This window comes from Papaver somniferum, chromosome 8 (genome assembly GCF_003573695.1).
Source record: "Papaver somniferum cultivar HN1 chromosome 8, ASM357369v1, whole genome shotgun sequence".
Classification (NCBI taxonomy): domain Eukaryota; kingdom Viridiplantae; phylum Streptophyta; class Magnoliopsida; order Ranunculales; family Papaveraceae; genus Papaver; species Papaver somniferum.
In genome coordinates, this window is record NC_039365.1 from 176,269,221 (window position 1) to 176,284,306 (window position 15,086).

Consider the following 15,086-nt stretch of genomic DNA (forward strand, 5'->3'; position numbering starts at 1 on the left):
AAAATTGAAGAAGGAGAAGTTAAAGTAAATTTAGGGCATGAAATTGAAGAAAAAGTTAAAGTAAATTTTGGTTGGTTTTTATAACCTGACTCATATTTAGATGTACAGATCCAATTGCAGTCGTTCTGGATGACTGTAAGAATCGAGAAGGACTAGGTGGCACTCGAAATGGGCTGGCTGGCACACGAACTGCGCTGTCCGGGAGTTTTTCAGAAGCAGTACTTGCTTCTGGTGAGGATGCTGAATCTAATGCAAAAAAAAATAAAAATGAAGTATTGGTTAGAGGATTTAAAGAGTCTGAATTGACGTAAGTTGAGTTGAATAGTAAAAACCAACCAAAATATCAAAGCAACAGAAATGTAACCTAGTGTAATTAACGATCCTATTATTGGAATTTCATCATGATAGATTCAAGGTTTTCGGCGGAGTATAATAAACAAGATGACACAAAATGTGTTTTGCCTGTGACCCAACCAACCCAAACTCTGAAAATTTGTCTCGAGTGTTCACAGTGGAACCATATCCATTTGCACATTTTTACTTGTAATTTTTGAATCCTAGCCGGAAGCTCATTTCACAATGAAAACATGTTTGGCCTATAAAATGTCCTACACCACAGGTTGAATCAGCGACAACAACTCATGCATACAAGACGAAAGTAACACAATAAAAGGAAAAAAACAGTTTTGACTCACTGACACTGTGCTCCATGGAAAGGTTAACTTCAGATATATCCTTCTTTTTCGCAAACCACCATGGACAAATCATACTGAAACACAGAATGAAATTCCCAGCTACTGTCATCACTAGCGTTTCGGGTGGTTTCCGAAGACCATTTTAATTTGAACTCACCAAATTTTTCTTCTTTCGGGGGACTACTCAATTAAAATATGTCTTTTCTCCAAGCCCTATGTGGCAAAACTCCTGCCAAGAACACAAAAAATATACCAGCAACCATATTATAAGCTCCAAAACTAAAACAATGAAATTGGAAACTGAACCCTCCTGACGATAATGTTTCATCGGGCGCCGCCTACTACGATTGAAAAGAGAAACAAAGTAACCGATTCAAGATGTTGTGATCCTAGAGGGTAATAAGACTAGTTCAAATTGAATAAGTAGTCACCAAGCTCTAACTGGTATATCAATTGCTGTGTGGAATTTGGTAAATCTAGAAACTCTAAAGCTTAAAAATTTACCACCACTATGTGAAATGAAAATCAAAATCCAAAAAAGCAAATCAAACAGACACCAAACCTAGCTCAAATCCTCTATCTGTCTCCTCTCAAAGCAAATTGAACAGTACAAAAACTATTCCTTTTATTCATTTCTACAAACTCAAAAATGAAATTAGGATGAACCTAATGGAATAAAAACCTTACCTTAATCAAAATCATGCCAGAAGCTTAGAATAAATGATGGTACACAATCAAATTCAATTCGATTCAATCCAAGCCAAAGTCTTGATTGGAAATCTTGAGACGATTTGTGTCTGTAAAGGTATTTTTAGGTGGGATATGATTGATCTAATTCCTCGGACCCTTGTTAGGAACATCACCACTTCATCATCCCTTCCTTGAAAATTGATCTCAATCATCAATTCGTCACCAACCTATCTGTGTTCTTCTTGTTCTTCAATTGCAGTTACAGTCGCAACCCTAATTTCAACAACTTCTTCATCTAATCTTACAGAAACATCGCAACATCACCAGATCCACCTGTGTTTCTTTATGAATTTGAAGATGAAACTAGTAGGGTTTTGATTATAGTTGCTGTGAGGTGGAGAGGAGTTGGGGATAGTGGTGTTTACGATGGTGGTAATGGTGTTGGTGTTGAAGGAATTGAACGAGGCAGAGGAGGGTGGTGGTAGTGGTGAAATACGAAGGTGCAGTAGCGTGGTCGGGGGAGAATAAAGTTGTTGCTGGTGTTCGTGGAGATCTATTGTTGCCGCTGGTGGTGATTGTGGTGCGAAGAAGGAGACGAAGAAAGAAACGAGAGGAGAAGAAGAAGAAGAGAATGTTAAAAGGGTATTTTTGGCTTTTTTTTTTAACAAAAACTAAATTTACTCATTATATTTTGATACGGGGTTTTTGTGTCACTTTTTAATCAAATGGTTTTTATTTATTAAAAATAATATGGCTGGATTTTGTGTACCACAAATTTGATCACCTTGGTGTTTTATGACTAGTTTTGTTTTCCTTTTTCTTTTCATTGTATAAACCAGTTTATGAGCAATAATAACATTAACTTGGATATGTCTATTAGGAATATATGTCATTGGCTTCTCATTTTGCTCAATAGTAGTTTCATTCTATTTACAAAAATCTTAGAAATATTTTTGTAATTAAAATTACATAAAGAAATTGTTCCGAATTCACAAAGACTAGATGGATTATCAGTTTTTGGAATTAAAGATAGGAAAGTATGATTCATCTCTTTAATTAAGAGATGAATATTTTCCCCATAGAAAACACGAGGATAACTTGGTCTTTAAACGCGAGGGTATTTTGGTTTTCTTAGCACAACCCCGAAACTTCTAAATAAAGAAAAGAAGTGCGGACATATAAAAAGAAGCTTATGAGGACCATAATTCCTTTTTAGTAGAGGAGGAGATGGCCGACCGTCATGATCCTCTAAAGAGTCTAATAAACAGTCTCCCCGAAGAAATCACATTGAATATTTTTTCTAGGTTGCCAGTTGAGTCGGTATTAAATTGCAAACAAGTATGTAAATCTTGGAGAAATTTCTTACAGTTTCATGTTAATACTAATACTTACTTTGCTTATCAACATCTACAGCGACAGCATGGTTGTGGATTAACTCACACGCAAGAGCAGAATCGTGATGGTTCTGATGCTGCAATACAGACTTTCGTTGCCTTTAACAGAGATGTTCAAGCACTCTATCATGAAGAGTACCATGAGGACCGCAAGGTTGGTGACAATCAGCCTATATACCGCAGGAGAAGGATCAACATCAAATTCCCGGCATGCAAGCATATCGTTGGCTCTTGTAATGGATTAATCTGTTTAATATCCCGGACAAATTACAATGGAGTCTCTATATTCCCCCACATACCAAGCCACAGTCCTGAGTCTCCTGACGAACCTTCGTACATATGTAATCCGGTTACCAGAGAATTTGTGCACCTTCCACGAATATACATCGATAAGAAGAAAATCGATCTAGGTGTTCACATTATATGTGGCTTTGGCTACCACCCTCTAACTAATGCGTATAAGGTCGTTAGAATCTCATATTTCGGATTACCTCGAAGCAGGGGAGTGGTTGAGATATATAAGCTTGGGAGTGACAGCGGGTGGACAAGTGCAGGAGAAACCAACTTGTTTTTTGAATCTGTTTATCATTCCCCTAGTGTTTGTTGGAATGGATCTCTTTATTGGCTACACAAAGAATCAGGGGGGATTGTAGCATTTGATCTGGCGGACGAGAAATTCCACTCGGTCCCTAACCCGCCTGGCCTATTAAACACGAACCGTAGACTCTGTGTTTTGAGAAGTTGTTTGTGTCTTATTACTGTCCCAGCTGATCCTGAGATCGGTTATAGGGATTATTACAACGTGTGGTTCTCAAAGGATAATGTTAGTAGTTACCGCAGTATAGAACAATCTTATAAGTCTCGAAACTGGAGAAAAATGTTCAGGATGAAATCCTTTCTGGATATCTGGAACACACTGTATTTTTTATTTGCTCTTACAAAAGAGGATGAATTATTATTTCCAATTAAAGGGATCACCCGACATGACTTAAAGACACAAAAAGATGAAAAAATATGGGTCCTTGAAGAACGCGACAGGATTCAGCAGGTACCGTTACCTCACATCTGCAGCTTCATTTCACTGAAAGCACTAGGGGAAAGAAACGTCGAGATGTTTTTAGGAGCGCCAGGCAACAATGAACTTAATCTCCATGCTTCCGTCAATACTCGTTGACATTTTCAACACCAAGGCAGGAAACACTCATGGAGTAGCAAGCACTTCATTCTCATAGACAACACACTCTTTACATTCGTTAATTTTTCTCTTGAGATGTAATTCGTTGAAAAGTCTATCTGTTTCTTTTCTTACTTCACTTTGAACATAAGAAGGATTAAGACATTGATCAACATTCAAATTATCATGCATTAAGTTATCACACCCCATATTTTGTTTGTTATTCTTCATATCTAGCAACTGAAACTCTTGTAAAAATTGTCAGTATTTTTGCTTGCATCGCTTTTGACGAAATAGTAACTCCGATTATAGGGATCAACATGCAATGCATTCTATTCAGGGTGTCACCCATTTCAGCGTTGCTGGCAAAGATATATTGAATTGTTTATTTATTTTGAAAACTGGAGAACAAATTCTTCCGGAGAGCTCCGGCCCAAGGGGCTATTGACTCACCGATTTTTGAACCTTTTTACTCACTACCGATTTTTGAATAATTTATTCTATTTGACTTGACCACCGATTTAGTCTGACTTGTTTTGGTAATTATATACTCGATCTCGGTGTTGTCTCGGTCAGAATTGGGATACTGAAAACAACCCAAGGAGATCTTGAGTGGAAGTTCAAATTTTATATTTTTAAATTTTATGCTCATAATATTTATATGTCAAGCAAAATAAAGAAACAACACAAATTCTACCAAATGTATAGGACGAGTTTTTAAGAGTTGAATTTGATTTTTATCGGTCGTCTCGGTTGAATTTTGGTCATAGTTCAGTTTTGCAGCAAGTTTCTTGATCAGCGAGATCTCTTCCAGCACAGTCGAGATTAACTACACTGCTCTAACGTTTTTGTTTTTTATTTTATTTTTTGTGGCTAAATCATAAAGATTTATTTCCAAAATAAACCAAAGTTACAACCAAAATATATCACGTGTCAGGAACCACTAAATTAAAAATCAACGGAATCGAGAATACTTGTCACATTCCAATCTTGACAGAAAATTTGGCCTGACGAAGTAAGTTACAAACTGATAATTTTCTAAGTTACTACCTTTTTTATCTAGAAGTTCTGTAGAAAAATTAAGCTTACGGAAACCATGTCTAAACTGAAGTACCTAAAAAGAGACGTTTAATCTTATCCATCTTGCTAGAAAAATCCAAGGTAAGAAATTAGAAAGAAAAGTTCTAACCACAGCTTGATTGCACAAGAATATAACTAAAGCCACTAAGTTCCTAATTGGTCTTGGGACCATGCGATACTGAGTGGATGTTCTTCCCAGTTACAGGAAAGAGTTTGAACCGAATATGGACTTTGGATGGTTAATTAGATCAAAAAATCACCAAAGAGGTGGGACTGGATGTTTGCAAGCCAAGGGCTGACCATGACCATTCATGGTGGCATGCCCATGTCGCCATGCTGTCCAGGGACCAACCCTGAGGATTTTGGTATATTCTGATGGTCCATCGAGCATTATTTCATCCTTGTATGAAAATTTTGAGTTTAACTGAAACTCTTAATATTTGTGGGAGGATCACTATTAAAAAATTAAAATAATATTATTTTAATATTTTTCATGGTAGAAAAACAAGACATGATGGTTGCGGGACAACTTGTTTTACTAACCATATGGTCAGTGGAGAAGATATGAAAATTTTAGGAGTTTTGATCGAAAGAGGAAGTAACAAAACCCTAAATAATAATAATAATAATAAAGTAAAAGAAAAAGAGGGGGATTGCCGGTCGGCTAGCCGTGTGGGGCCCACGCCTCACGGTTTCTATTTTATAATTATTATCTCTCTTCTTTTTCCTTCTTTGATAAAATTTCCATATCCTAGTTCTTCCATGTTTTTGGATGCTCCTTTAAGCATTACTAAACACACCCATGCCTTTTACTCGGGGCTCACTCGGGGGTGCCCCATAAACCCGAAAGCTGAATACCCATTATATTCCATGGCATTAAGCTGAGAAAAGCCAAGGATCAGACTAAGTGAATATTAGGGTTTAATTAGCACATTTGTTCTAGGAATTTAACTGATGAATACTTCACCGGAATTACTTAATTGGTTGTTCTGCACTAACATGTCACATGTCTCGTAACCTTTGATAGCTTCATATATGATGTGATCAACATCATATCTATTCTGAATATTAGTCTGGGTCAGACACCAGAGATAAATTTTGAACTCAACAGAGATGCTGACTCTTTCAGCTTAATCATGAAATATATGGAATATTAAAAAATTTGCCTCAGAAACCCTAATATTGTCGTCATATATTGTTATTGTCATGATATTACAGAACCGTAATTCATTTCTCTTGTGAAAGATGAAGACATGAATTTCTTATGATCTCGATACTGATCAGAGATGCATAATTTCCCATGTGATTTTATAAATACGACCTTCGTTAAAATCCACCATCAATAGTAGTTAATCCAGCACCACTAGATTCTGCACAAAGAAGTGAACCATCTACAATTCAACCTATAAATACATACCCTGCAAGTCTTGGATTTCCTTTAGAAGCACCATCACAATATATCAAAATTCTAAAAGTTGGCATGCATTTTAAATTCACATTCTATTAATCTGATACTTATGACACTCTTGCACCCCACGATAAAACTATGAATCACTTGTGCTTTATTTGCACTAGTACACAGTCACTCCTATTTGCTTTACATTTGTCCATACACATAGGAAATTATGGAAATGTTTACATTAAAAATTTGTTAATCAGATTCCTCATGGTTAAAGATGTTGGCATTTCTTTTGAGTCTCTTGCTTGTATTCTATAGTGTTGGTGGAAGAGAAGGAATAGGTTGGTATTCGATAGGTAGGCCCCTTATATAGTAGAATGCTCAGTGAAGCGGCTACCTTATTCTCTAATTACTATATTGCAATGCACCACAGTTTTACAGAGGTGACTCAGATAAGCGATCAGATGAATCCACCTCTAGCAAACACAATCAAATTTAATGTGGATGCTAGTACCAAAGAAAACGATGGTGCAGTGGGAGTAATTTCTAGAAATGACAGTGGTGGGTTTAAGGGGGGTCACTCGACATACTTCCAAGAAAGGTCCCCGCTATGTGTTGAAGCTATTGGTTTTATCCATGCACAACAATTTTCTAAAGAAAAAGGTGTGTGGGTACTTGTATCATGGAAGGTGATGCCCGGGCACTTATCATGTTGCGGAAATTCGTAGATTGATGAAGAATTTTGGAACTATTCAATTTAGTTTTATCAACAGTATAATGAGAACAAGGTTAGAGCATTTTTATAAGCTAGGTTTTATTTGTGAGGTGGATAATAATCTAGGCTATTCTTCCGGAATCGTAAATACCGGAATTTGAGGTTTGTTAGATTTCGTCTATTGAAAACGATTTCCTATCTCACCTTGACCTTTTAATCAAAACGGAAATCACATATAAGCTTATATGTGGGAGGAAGACTGGTTTAAAGTCTTCGATTGAGTTAAAGCAACTCTTAAGCTGTAATCATCTTAGGGAATCAATTGCGCAGAGTCTTACAAGATTCAAGAGGCGTAAGGAGCGCGACTGTAACTGAATTACTGTGACGGTGGATTCGGTATCAACTACATTCCAGTCCGAAGTTTTGATAATAAGCTAGTATCTGTAGCGGCTTAATATAATTTGGTAGTCAAATTTGGATAAGGTCTCGGGGTTTTTCTGCTATTGCGGTTTCCTCGTTAACAAAGTTTATGGTGTCTGTGTTATTTCTTTTTCCGCATTATATTGTTTATATTTATAATTGAAATATCACAGGTTGTACGTAAATCAATCAAAGTAGATACGTCCATAGTAATTGTTGGATACAACTTGATTGATCTTGGATATTGATCTTTAGAATCATCCAAGTAATCTCACGGTATAATCAGCTTCACGGACTTATTTCCGTTTACATGTTGATTGTGAGAGAAAGAGATATAAACTCTCAATATAATTCCTGATTGAGATTCATTAAGTTGTAAATCTCAGAATTGTATTTGAGTTTAGTCCATACGGATTTCCTAAGAAAAAGTTGGTGATGTATTTTGGTACCCCCGAAACTAGATATAAGAACTATAAGCTTAACCATTTTCATATAACACTTTAACACTTTAATCTTGAGTCACAACCATAGGTTATAATGTGATCAAATATGTCTAGGTATGTTTTTGGAAAGTTGTTCCAATGTTGATTATCTCATAAAAATAATTCTGATGCATCTGAAAATATTCGACTGGGTAAGTACATGTACTTGGTACGTGTACTTACTTTCCGTTTCGTGAGTTATTTTGTCATGGTAAGTGTGCACGCTTGTATACCCTTAAGACAAAACAATTTCAGGAGTCTACAAATTTTTTTCGTTATGCATACTAGGTATGTGTACCATCCTGAGTTCACGAGTCAACAAATATTTTTGGGTTTGCATACCTGGTATGTGTACCAAAAGTCGTTACCGAACTATAGCAACGCTGGTACGTGTACTGGGTACATGTACTGCAGCTTCGGACCTATATCTAACTGTTGCGCCAGTATGTAAGCTGGTACATGTACTATCCTGTATCTAGATTTACATTAGTTCTATATCTCTCTAATAATCAATGGCACACCTGTATAAACACTCTCGAATAACATCAACGGGACATATCATTGTTCCAGGATATTTTCAAATGATTAACTTGAATCACGATTTTGGTCATAAACAATTATTTTTAACCAAATTCATCAAGTATGAACAAATGTTCTTAAGCTTAGTCATACATATTTCGAGAGTAATTAACAAGATAAACTTGACTCGAAATTTATGTTGTGCATGTAAAGTCTACTTTAGTCATGCGACTTAGTATTAGTGTTTTAAAACCCGGACCGGACATCGACCCAGTACAATTACTGGATTAGGGTCAACTGGTTTAACCAGTGGTTCAACCGGGGGTCAGTGGGTCAAATAGATTACATACTAACTGTCAAAAATATATACCAATACAAGGAGGAATGGAGGATAAGTGGCGTGAGACACAACTAGTCCGACAACCAAGTGTTTCACATGTTTAATCCCTCATAGTTTCCCATAATATAATGCTACTATTTACGTTTTATGCCACTGCGCCCTAATTTTTACGTTTCTTTATTTGTTTCATCTTCTTTCCATAATCTTTCTCAATAGACAGTACCGTCTCTTTATACCAAAATCCTCTTTTGACGATCATGTATCAAATCAATCAATGAAGTTTTATCAATTCATTCTTAAATTGTCTTTAATTTTCCATTTGGACTTCTGTGCTTCTCCATCGCCAGGACTCATTCCGATTGATAAAATTTTTCTTCCCTTTTCCATTAATTGTTTGATTGAATGAAATTAACAGATCCAATGTTTTGATTATATTTCATCTTATTCTATAATGTGATTCATTCACGAAGAGCAATTTTAATATTCTAGTAACGGAAAAAGTTCAACAAGAAAAAAAAAACTCGAAATTTTGATGACGAAGTAACTGGGTGAACCGGCAACAACCCAGCTGGGTTAATTGGTTCGCTGGTTGGACCGACCGGTTTTCCTTGTTCAATGGGTTTTTAAGCATATTAGTGGGTTAAGGGTGACCCAACCCGTTTTTCTTACTGGTTCACCGGTTCTCTAGTCGAACCGTCCGGTCCGGTCCGGGTTTTAAAACAGTGCTTAGTATCATAGATAGAAAGGTGAAAACTTGAGTAATATGTGGTTCAGTCTTCAATTACCTTTTGTTGATGAAGTTCTCCAAAAACTTCGTTTGATGTTCGCCTTCAAGCGGTAAAACGCACTGATGTCTGGTACTCAACTACACACTTCTATCATATCTGAGACTTGACTAAATGTAGATAGAAATCAAGATATAGTTTTGATCAACTAAATTCGACAAAAATCTTGAGAAAACAACACTTGTGATTTTTGTACCTCCAACACCATACTATTTGATCTTTACCTCCCTTCACTACTGGTAAGGATGAAGACAAATAATTATGTAGTTCTGTAGGAATATTCCAACGACTGTGAATCAATATATCTTTCACTTTCATGTCCAGATCGATGACATTTACCATAATCTGAATATCCTACCAAACCAATCAATGAAAAATTACCTATACATATGTCAAACCATACTGATATTTGTTTACCATCACCAATGCACCATCTCACATCATATTTAAGTGATTGCCAAACCCACTTTAAACCAGGCTGTACCGAGGAATATTTCCATTTTATGCTCCATTGACCTATCTTGTGATTGCAAGCTTCTTTATGTTATTCAAGACTTTTGTTTAAAATACAACAATTAGAGAAGATCTTAACTAGCTACCCATAGTGATGATCTTATCCTAGACGAGTCAATATCTCGTTAACCCAGTCAATTTCTCATACTACGGGATGGGATACTGAATCATAATTACCTTAATACCCATGGAAAGTTTCCCCTTAATTTAATAGAAATTCGATAAGTTTTTTTTTTAACAAGTAAGGGAAAATTCATTAAAACTTAGGAAGTCATCAAGTAATAACATTTAAGATCATATACAAATAGTTGTTCTCAATGACAACATTGCAATTACATATCAAAGTACTCAAAGAGTATCCCTCAGAAAGATTATTACATCTAGCCCAATGAAACAAAGTGCACTTGACTGAGATTATTAACTGATTCAAGTGTCTTCTCCTATTACTAAATAGTGTTGCAATTCCAGATTGACCACCAAATCCAAAATGGTAAAAGATCCAAAATCCTCTTGATCATCTTCTTACTTTTCCTCTTGGACCACTCCCACGAGTTGGATTTAACTGAGTCGGATAAAACCCATGATAACCCAAAACTATCAAGAAAATAATTCCATAATTTTTGATCTCACTGTAATGTAAGAACAATTGTGTTAGAGAACTGCTCGGTTGAACTCGCTAGCGTTGCTATCTGAAGCTTATTTGTCAAGTTTAGTTGTCAAAACTATAAGTCTTGATTTCTAGTATACTATGTCTCGGATTAGGATAGAATGTGTAGTTGAGCTTCACTACACCAAAACCAGGATTTTGTAATAGTGCAACCTGTCACAGTTTATTTTTCAGTCACAGATACGCCTGTGATAAGTCCTGCAACAGTTATAACTGTTATTACATTTTGTATTCGTGATAATAATTAGGAATATTAAATTCTTTTATTAGTCACAATCCAAAGTTCAATACTTATACAAAACTTTTGGTTGGTAACCTAGCGACAAGCTGGGCCCCAACTCCCCTTTGAATTGCAACCCCTAAACGATAAAAAATGAAACTACCTAAGCCGCTACTAGCATCATTGCTAACCAAACAATTCCTAAGACGCTTGAAAAAAAATAAGAGTATCCTCACCAAGTTCCCCTAAGGTAGAGAAGGCTAGAACACCCAAACCATACCCATGTGCAGCACACTTGTTCGAGTATTTGGTACGTTTACGAGAAACCGCTCCAGAAATAGCCTTACCAAGAGCGAAGAAACGGACACCATTGCCAGTGAATGGAGAGACACCTGTAACATCCATACAAACATCTTTCCCATTTTCCCAGTTGAGAATCAGGATATCAGCATGTTTTAAATCTCTACCGTCATCTGTCTGAAGACCGAGAGAAACCTCCTTGCGTGCAGGTACATTGTCTTTGTAACAAATGTCAAGCACAACATCACGAACAACGTCATGACGAAACTTATACCCAATATTTTTAAAACAATGAAGAGCATGATCTCCAAAAATGTCCATAGATTTGTTGCAACTTTGGCATAAACTATTCTCAACAAACATAGGAATACCAAGGAGGTAACAAAGCACAGCTCTAAATTTTCTAGGACCGAGGCACGGATTAATCCCACTAATGGGTACCGCCAAAAGATAGTTTTGTGCATGCTTGACATGATTGCATTGCTATAGGATGAAATCTCTTACAGACATATGAAATTGGTCTGGGATATGCTTCTTAACCGCATCAAAATAAACTACTGCCAGGGAATGCATGAAAGGGAGGGAAGTATCATCGACACAGTAAGTAGACGGTAATCCACATATCTGTGTGAAGGTCTGAAGAGCCAACTGATAAGCTGAACCTTTGTCTGTTGAGGATAAATTGCCAAGGATCACTTTTTACACTGAAGTAGTCTGGCTTTGAGAGGCAAGGTAACAATAAGCACGGGTGTCAGTCATGGTATAAATGCCAAAAACACCATCCTTAATAGGTAAGGTAGCTACTCTCTTCTGTAGAGGACCAAAAGCCGCACCATCCCCAGTAATCAGAAGCCTCAAATATTGATATAGCTGGTCATCAAAGAGATCAGTGGCAGGTTGTAGAGCAGCAGGATTGGTAGTTCGCATAGCAAAGTATAGTCTAGATACACTAGTACAATTGCGAAGTAAAAGCATCTCACTTTGAGGGTACTTGAGTTTTTTGATCGCGTCCATTAATTGAACAGTTTTGTGCACCCTATTCAACACCATGTCGCTAATGAAGTCCATATCTAAACTCACAGGACCTCCCAAAAGTTTAACACCCTTAGAAGGTCTACCAATATCGGGAGGGAAAACACCATCCATTTTACTCCTGGGATCAAGGGAAGTCCAAAAGACTTCCGTTTTCTTTATATTGAGGTGTAACCCCCTGCATGGTCCTTCAGTTTCAATTATACGGAAAGCCTTAGCTACCTCTAATGTATCACCAACAATAGTACCATCATCAAGGTACCAGGCGTGCAGATCAAGTTTGCATTGAGAAGCAATGGACTTCACTAATGGGTGAAGTGTCAATGCAAACAACAAAGGACCGAGGGGATCACCTTGTTGCACACCAAGTGCAGAAGACAAAACATATTGGGCATAATAAAGCTTAGCCGGACGTAAGTAGCAAAATTCTACCCAACGAGAAATACCTGGGAAATGAAGGTGGACTTCCTTGATGAGCTGAGATCTTCTCACCATGTTGAAAGCATTAGAAAAGTCAATTAGAAACATTGACATTTTCTCTGAATGACCTTGCATTTCTAAAAGGCGATTTACAGCATGTAAAATGCCTTCCCCTCCTAAAGAGACACCGACCCCGAATTGGTAATCTCCTAAATAAGAAGTCGTGTACTTTCCGACAGCAAAAGAAGCTACCTTAGAAACCAATCTACGCCAAACTGTACCAACTGCAATAGGTCGAAGACCTCCTCCCGGCTTAAGCAAAGGTGTCAACGAGGCACTAGCAATGTATTCGCCCAATTCACTAGGGAATTTTCCAGCCAACCAAAGATTGACAACCCCATAAATGGAAAAAAGAAAATCATCCACCACTGCTGCCACCGCTCCACTGAGAACATCCATTAAGTGTTGCGCCCGTAGACCATCACGACCACACGACGTACCTTTAGGAAAGCTTTTAATAGCTCCCAAAACTGCCTTAGAATCCACAAAGATGGGATCCTCAGTGATGTCGTCCGTGGGAACCTCAGGAGGGGAGGCTAACGGATGTTTGTCTAACAAGTCCAAATAAGTCTTCTCATCAAAAGGAGCGACTCCAGACGAAGACAGAACTCGTATGGCAGCTGCGAAATGCCTTGAATTGATCTTCCTCTGGCAAGCAATAATGTTAGCTACCCTTGCTGCTTCTCATCAACCTTCTTGTCATCGGATTTCCTAGACCCCCACCGAACCGACTGTTGTAACAGCTTGCATACTAATGTAAAGCAGCCATTTGGCTCCTTCCAAACATTAAGTGCATATAAAATAGCAGACACCTGTAGTGGCTTACGATTACCGTACTTTCTTTCGGCGGAGCTCTTCGGTTGATATAGTGGCAAAGTGCAAATGGGAAGCAATAGCAAACGTAACCAACCTGATAAGGAGCTCGGATTTGCTAGAATCCGATCAAGGAAGACCTTGAGAGCCCTCGAAAAAGCAAGACGGCACTTGTAAGGAATGCAAGTGACGGTAGGAAATTGACGTTGGAGCACAGCATTAAGCAAATCAGTGGAGAGAATTTCTACTGCACCACTGTCACTCCCGCGTGAAACAACATCAACCCCAGCACCACTGTCAATCCCACTTGATGTTGAATCAATTACAACGTTAAAGCGGCCTGAAACTGCATCAACCCCAGCACCATCGTCACTCTCACCTGAAACTGAACCAGTTACAACGTTAACACCTTCCACAACAACAACCTGCACGACATCCTGTACATCTTCAGGTTTGTACAACCCATGAATCAAAAAGTCCACTCCTTCCCAATTGAAAGGCCCTGGAATGAAATCATGAGCAGGACCTTCACGCCCCTTGCAAGCTTTCGTCCAAGCATGCAGATACAAGCACTTGCCGCAAAGCCACATTCGCAAGTTGCAGAGAGCCTTCTCCAAGCCACGGTACACAATCAAATCCCTAGTAATTAGTTCTCTAACTTTTCTCTTGTTGTCTTCCGAGAATAAATGTTTGTCATGAAGGTGTTTCAAGAAAGACCCTTTGACATACCCTCTTCCATGAAGTCCATCAGGGCATCCATGAAGACTCTTGAAAGGGCAATGGAAGACATTGTCGGAGACGACTACCGATGAAGAGGAGGAGACCGTGCTTGTCGTGAAGGCGTGTGAATCGATGAACGAGAAGAAGTTCGTGTAACTCTCTGCATTGGCAAAGTAAAAAGAAACAACGAAAAACCCTAAAAGAAAAACAACGAACCCTAATGAGATGCAAAAAACGGCAATGAAAGTGAAAGAAAACAGTGCAAAAATGGGTAAAACGTGATATGGAAAACAAAGGGAAAAACAAATCAAAAAGATTGCATGGTGAATTCATGGTGAATCCGTGATTGGAATGAGTTTCCAATCACCAGAGTGAAACGCCGAAGAAACCATTCATATTATATTAAATATGAAATTCATAAAAGAATAAAACAAATATTAAATAATTACTTAATTTTTTTTGACAATTTTACAATAATATTTCAAAGTGAAAATTTGTTGACAATTTTACAGACAATCACAATTATAATTCAAAGTGATGATTCCACAGATATTTCACCACATCTAAAACAACCCTAAAATTATAACACTTTGAATTTTACTTGTCATCTAATTTTCCCATATTTGTATAAACTAACAATTATATTTC

At 37.5% G+C, this 15,086-nt stretch overlaps 1 protein-coding gene across 1 annotated transcript; it reads left to right on the forward strand.

The window, feature by feature from the left end:
* The first annotated feature begins 2,612 nt into the window (after window positions 1-2,612).
* LOC113306506 (F-box protein At3g07870-like) lies at window positions 2,613-3,953 on the forward strand. Its single transcript, XM_026555435.1, has one exon. The coding sequence runs from the start codon at window positions 2,613-2,615 to the stop codon at window positions 3,951-3,953; it is 1,341 nt and encodes a 446-aa protein (XP_026411220.1).
* Window positions 3,954-15,086: the final 11,133 nt, after the last annotated feature.

Coding starts and splice junctions, on each gene's coding strand:
- LOC113306506 (XM_026555435.1), top strand. CDS start 2,613: ATGGCCGACCGTCATGATCCTCTAAAGAGTCTAATAAACAGTCTCCCC.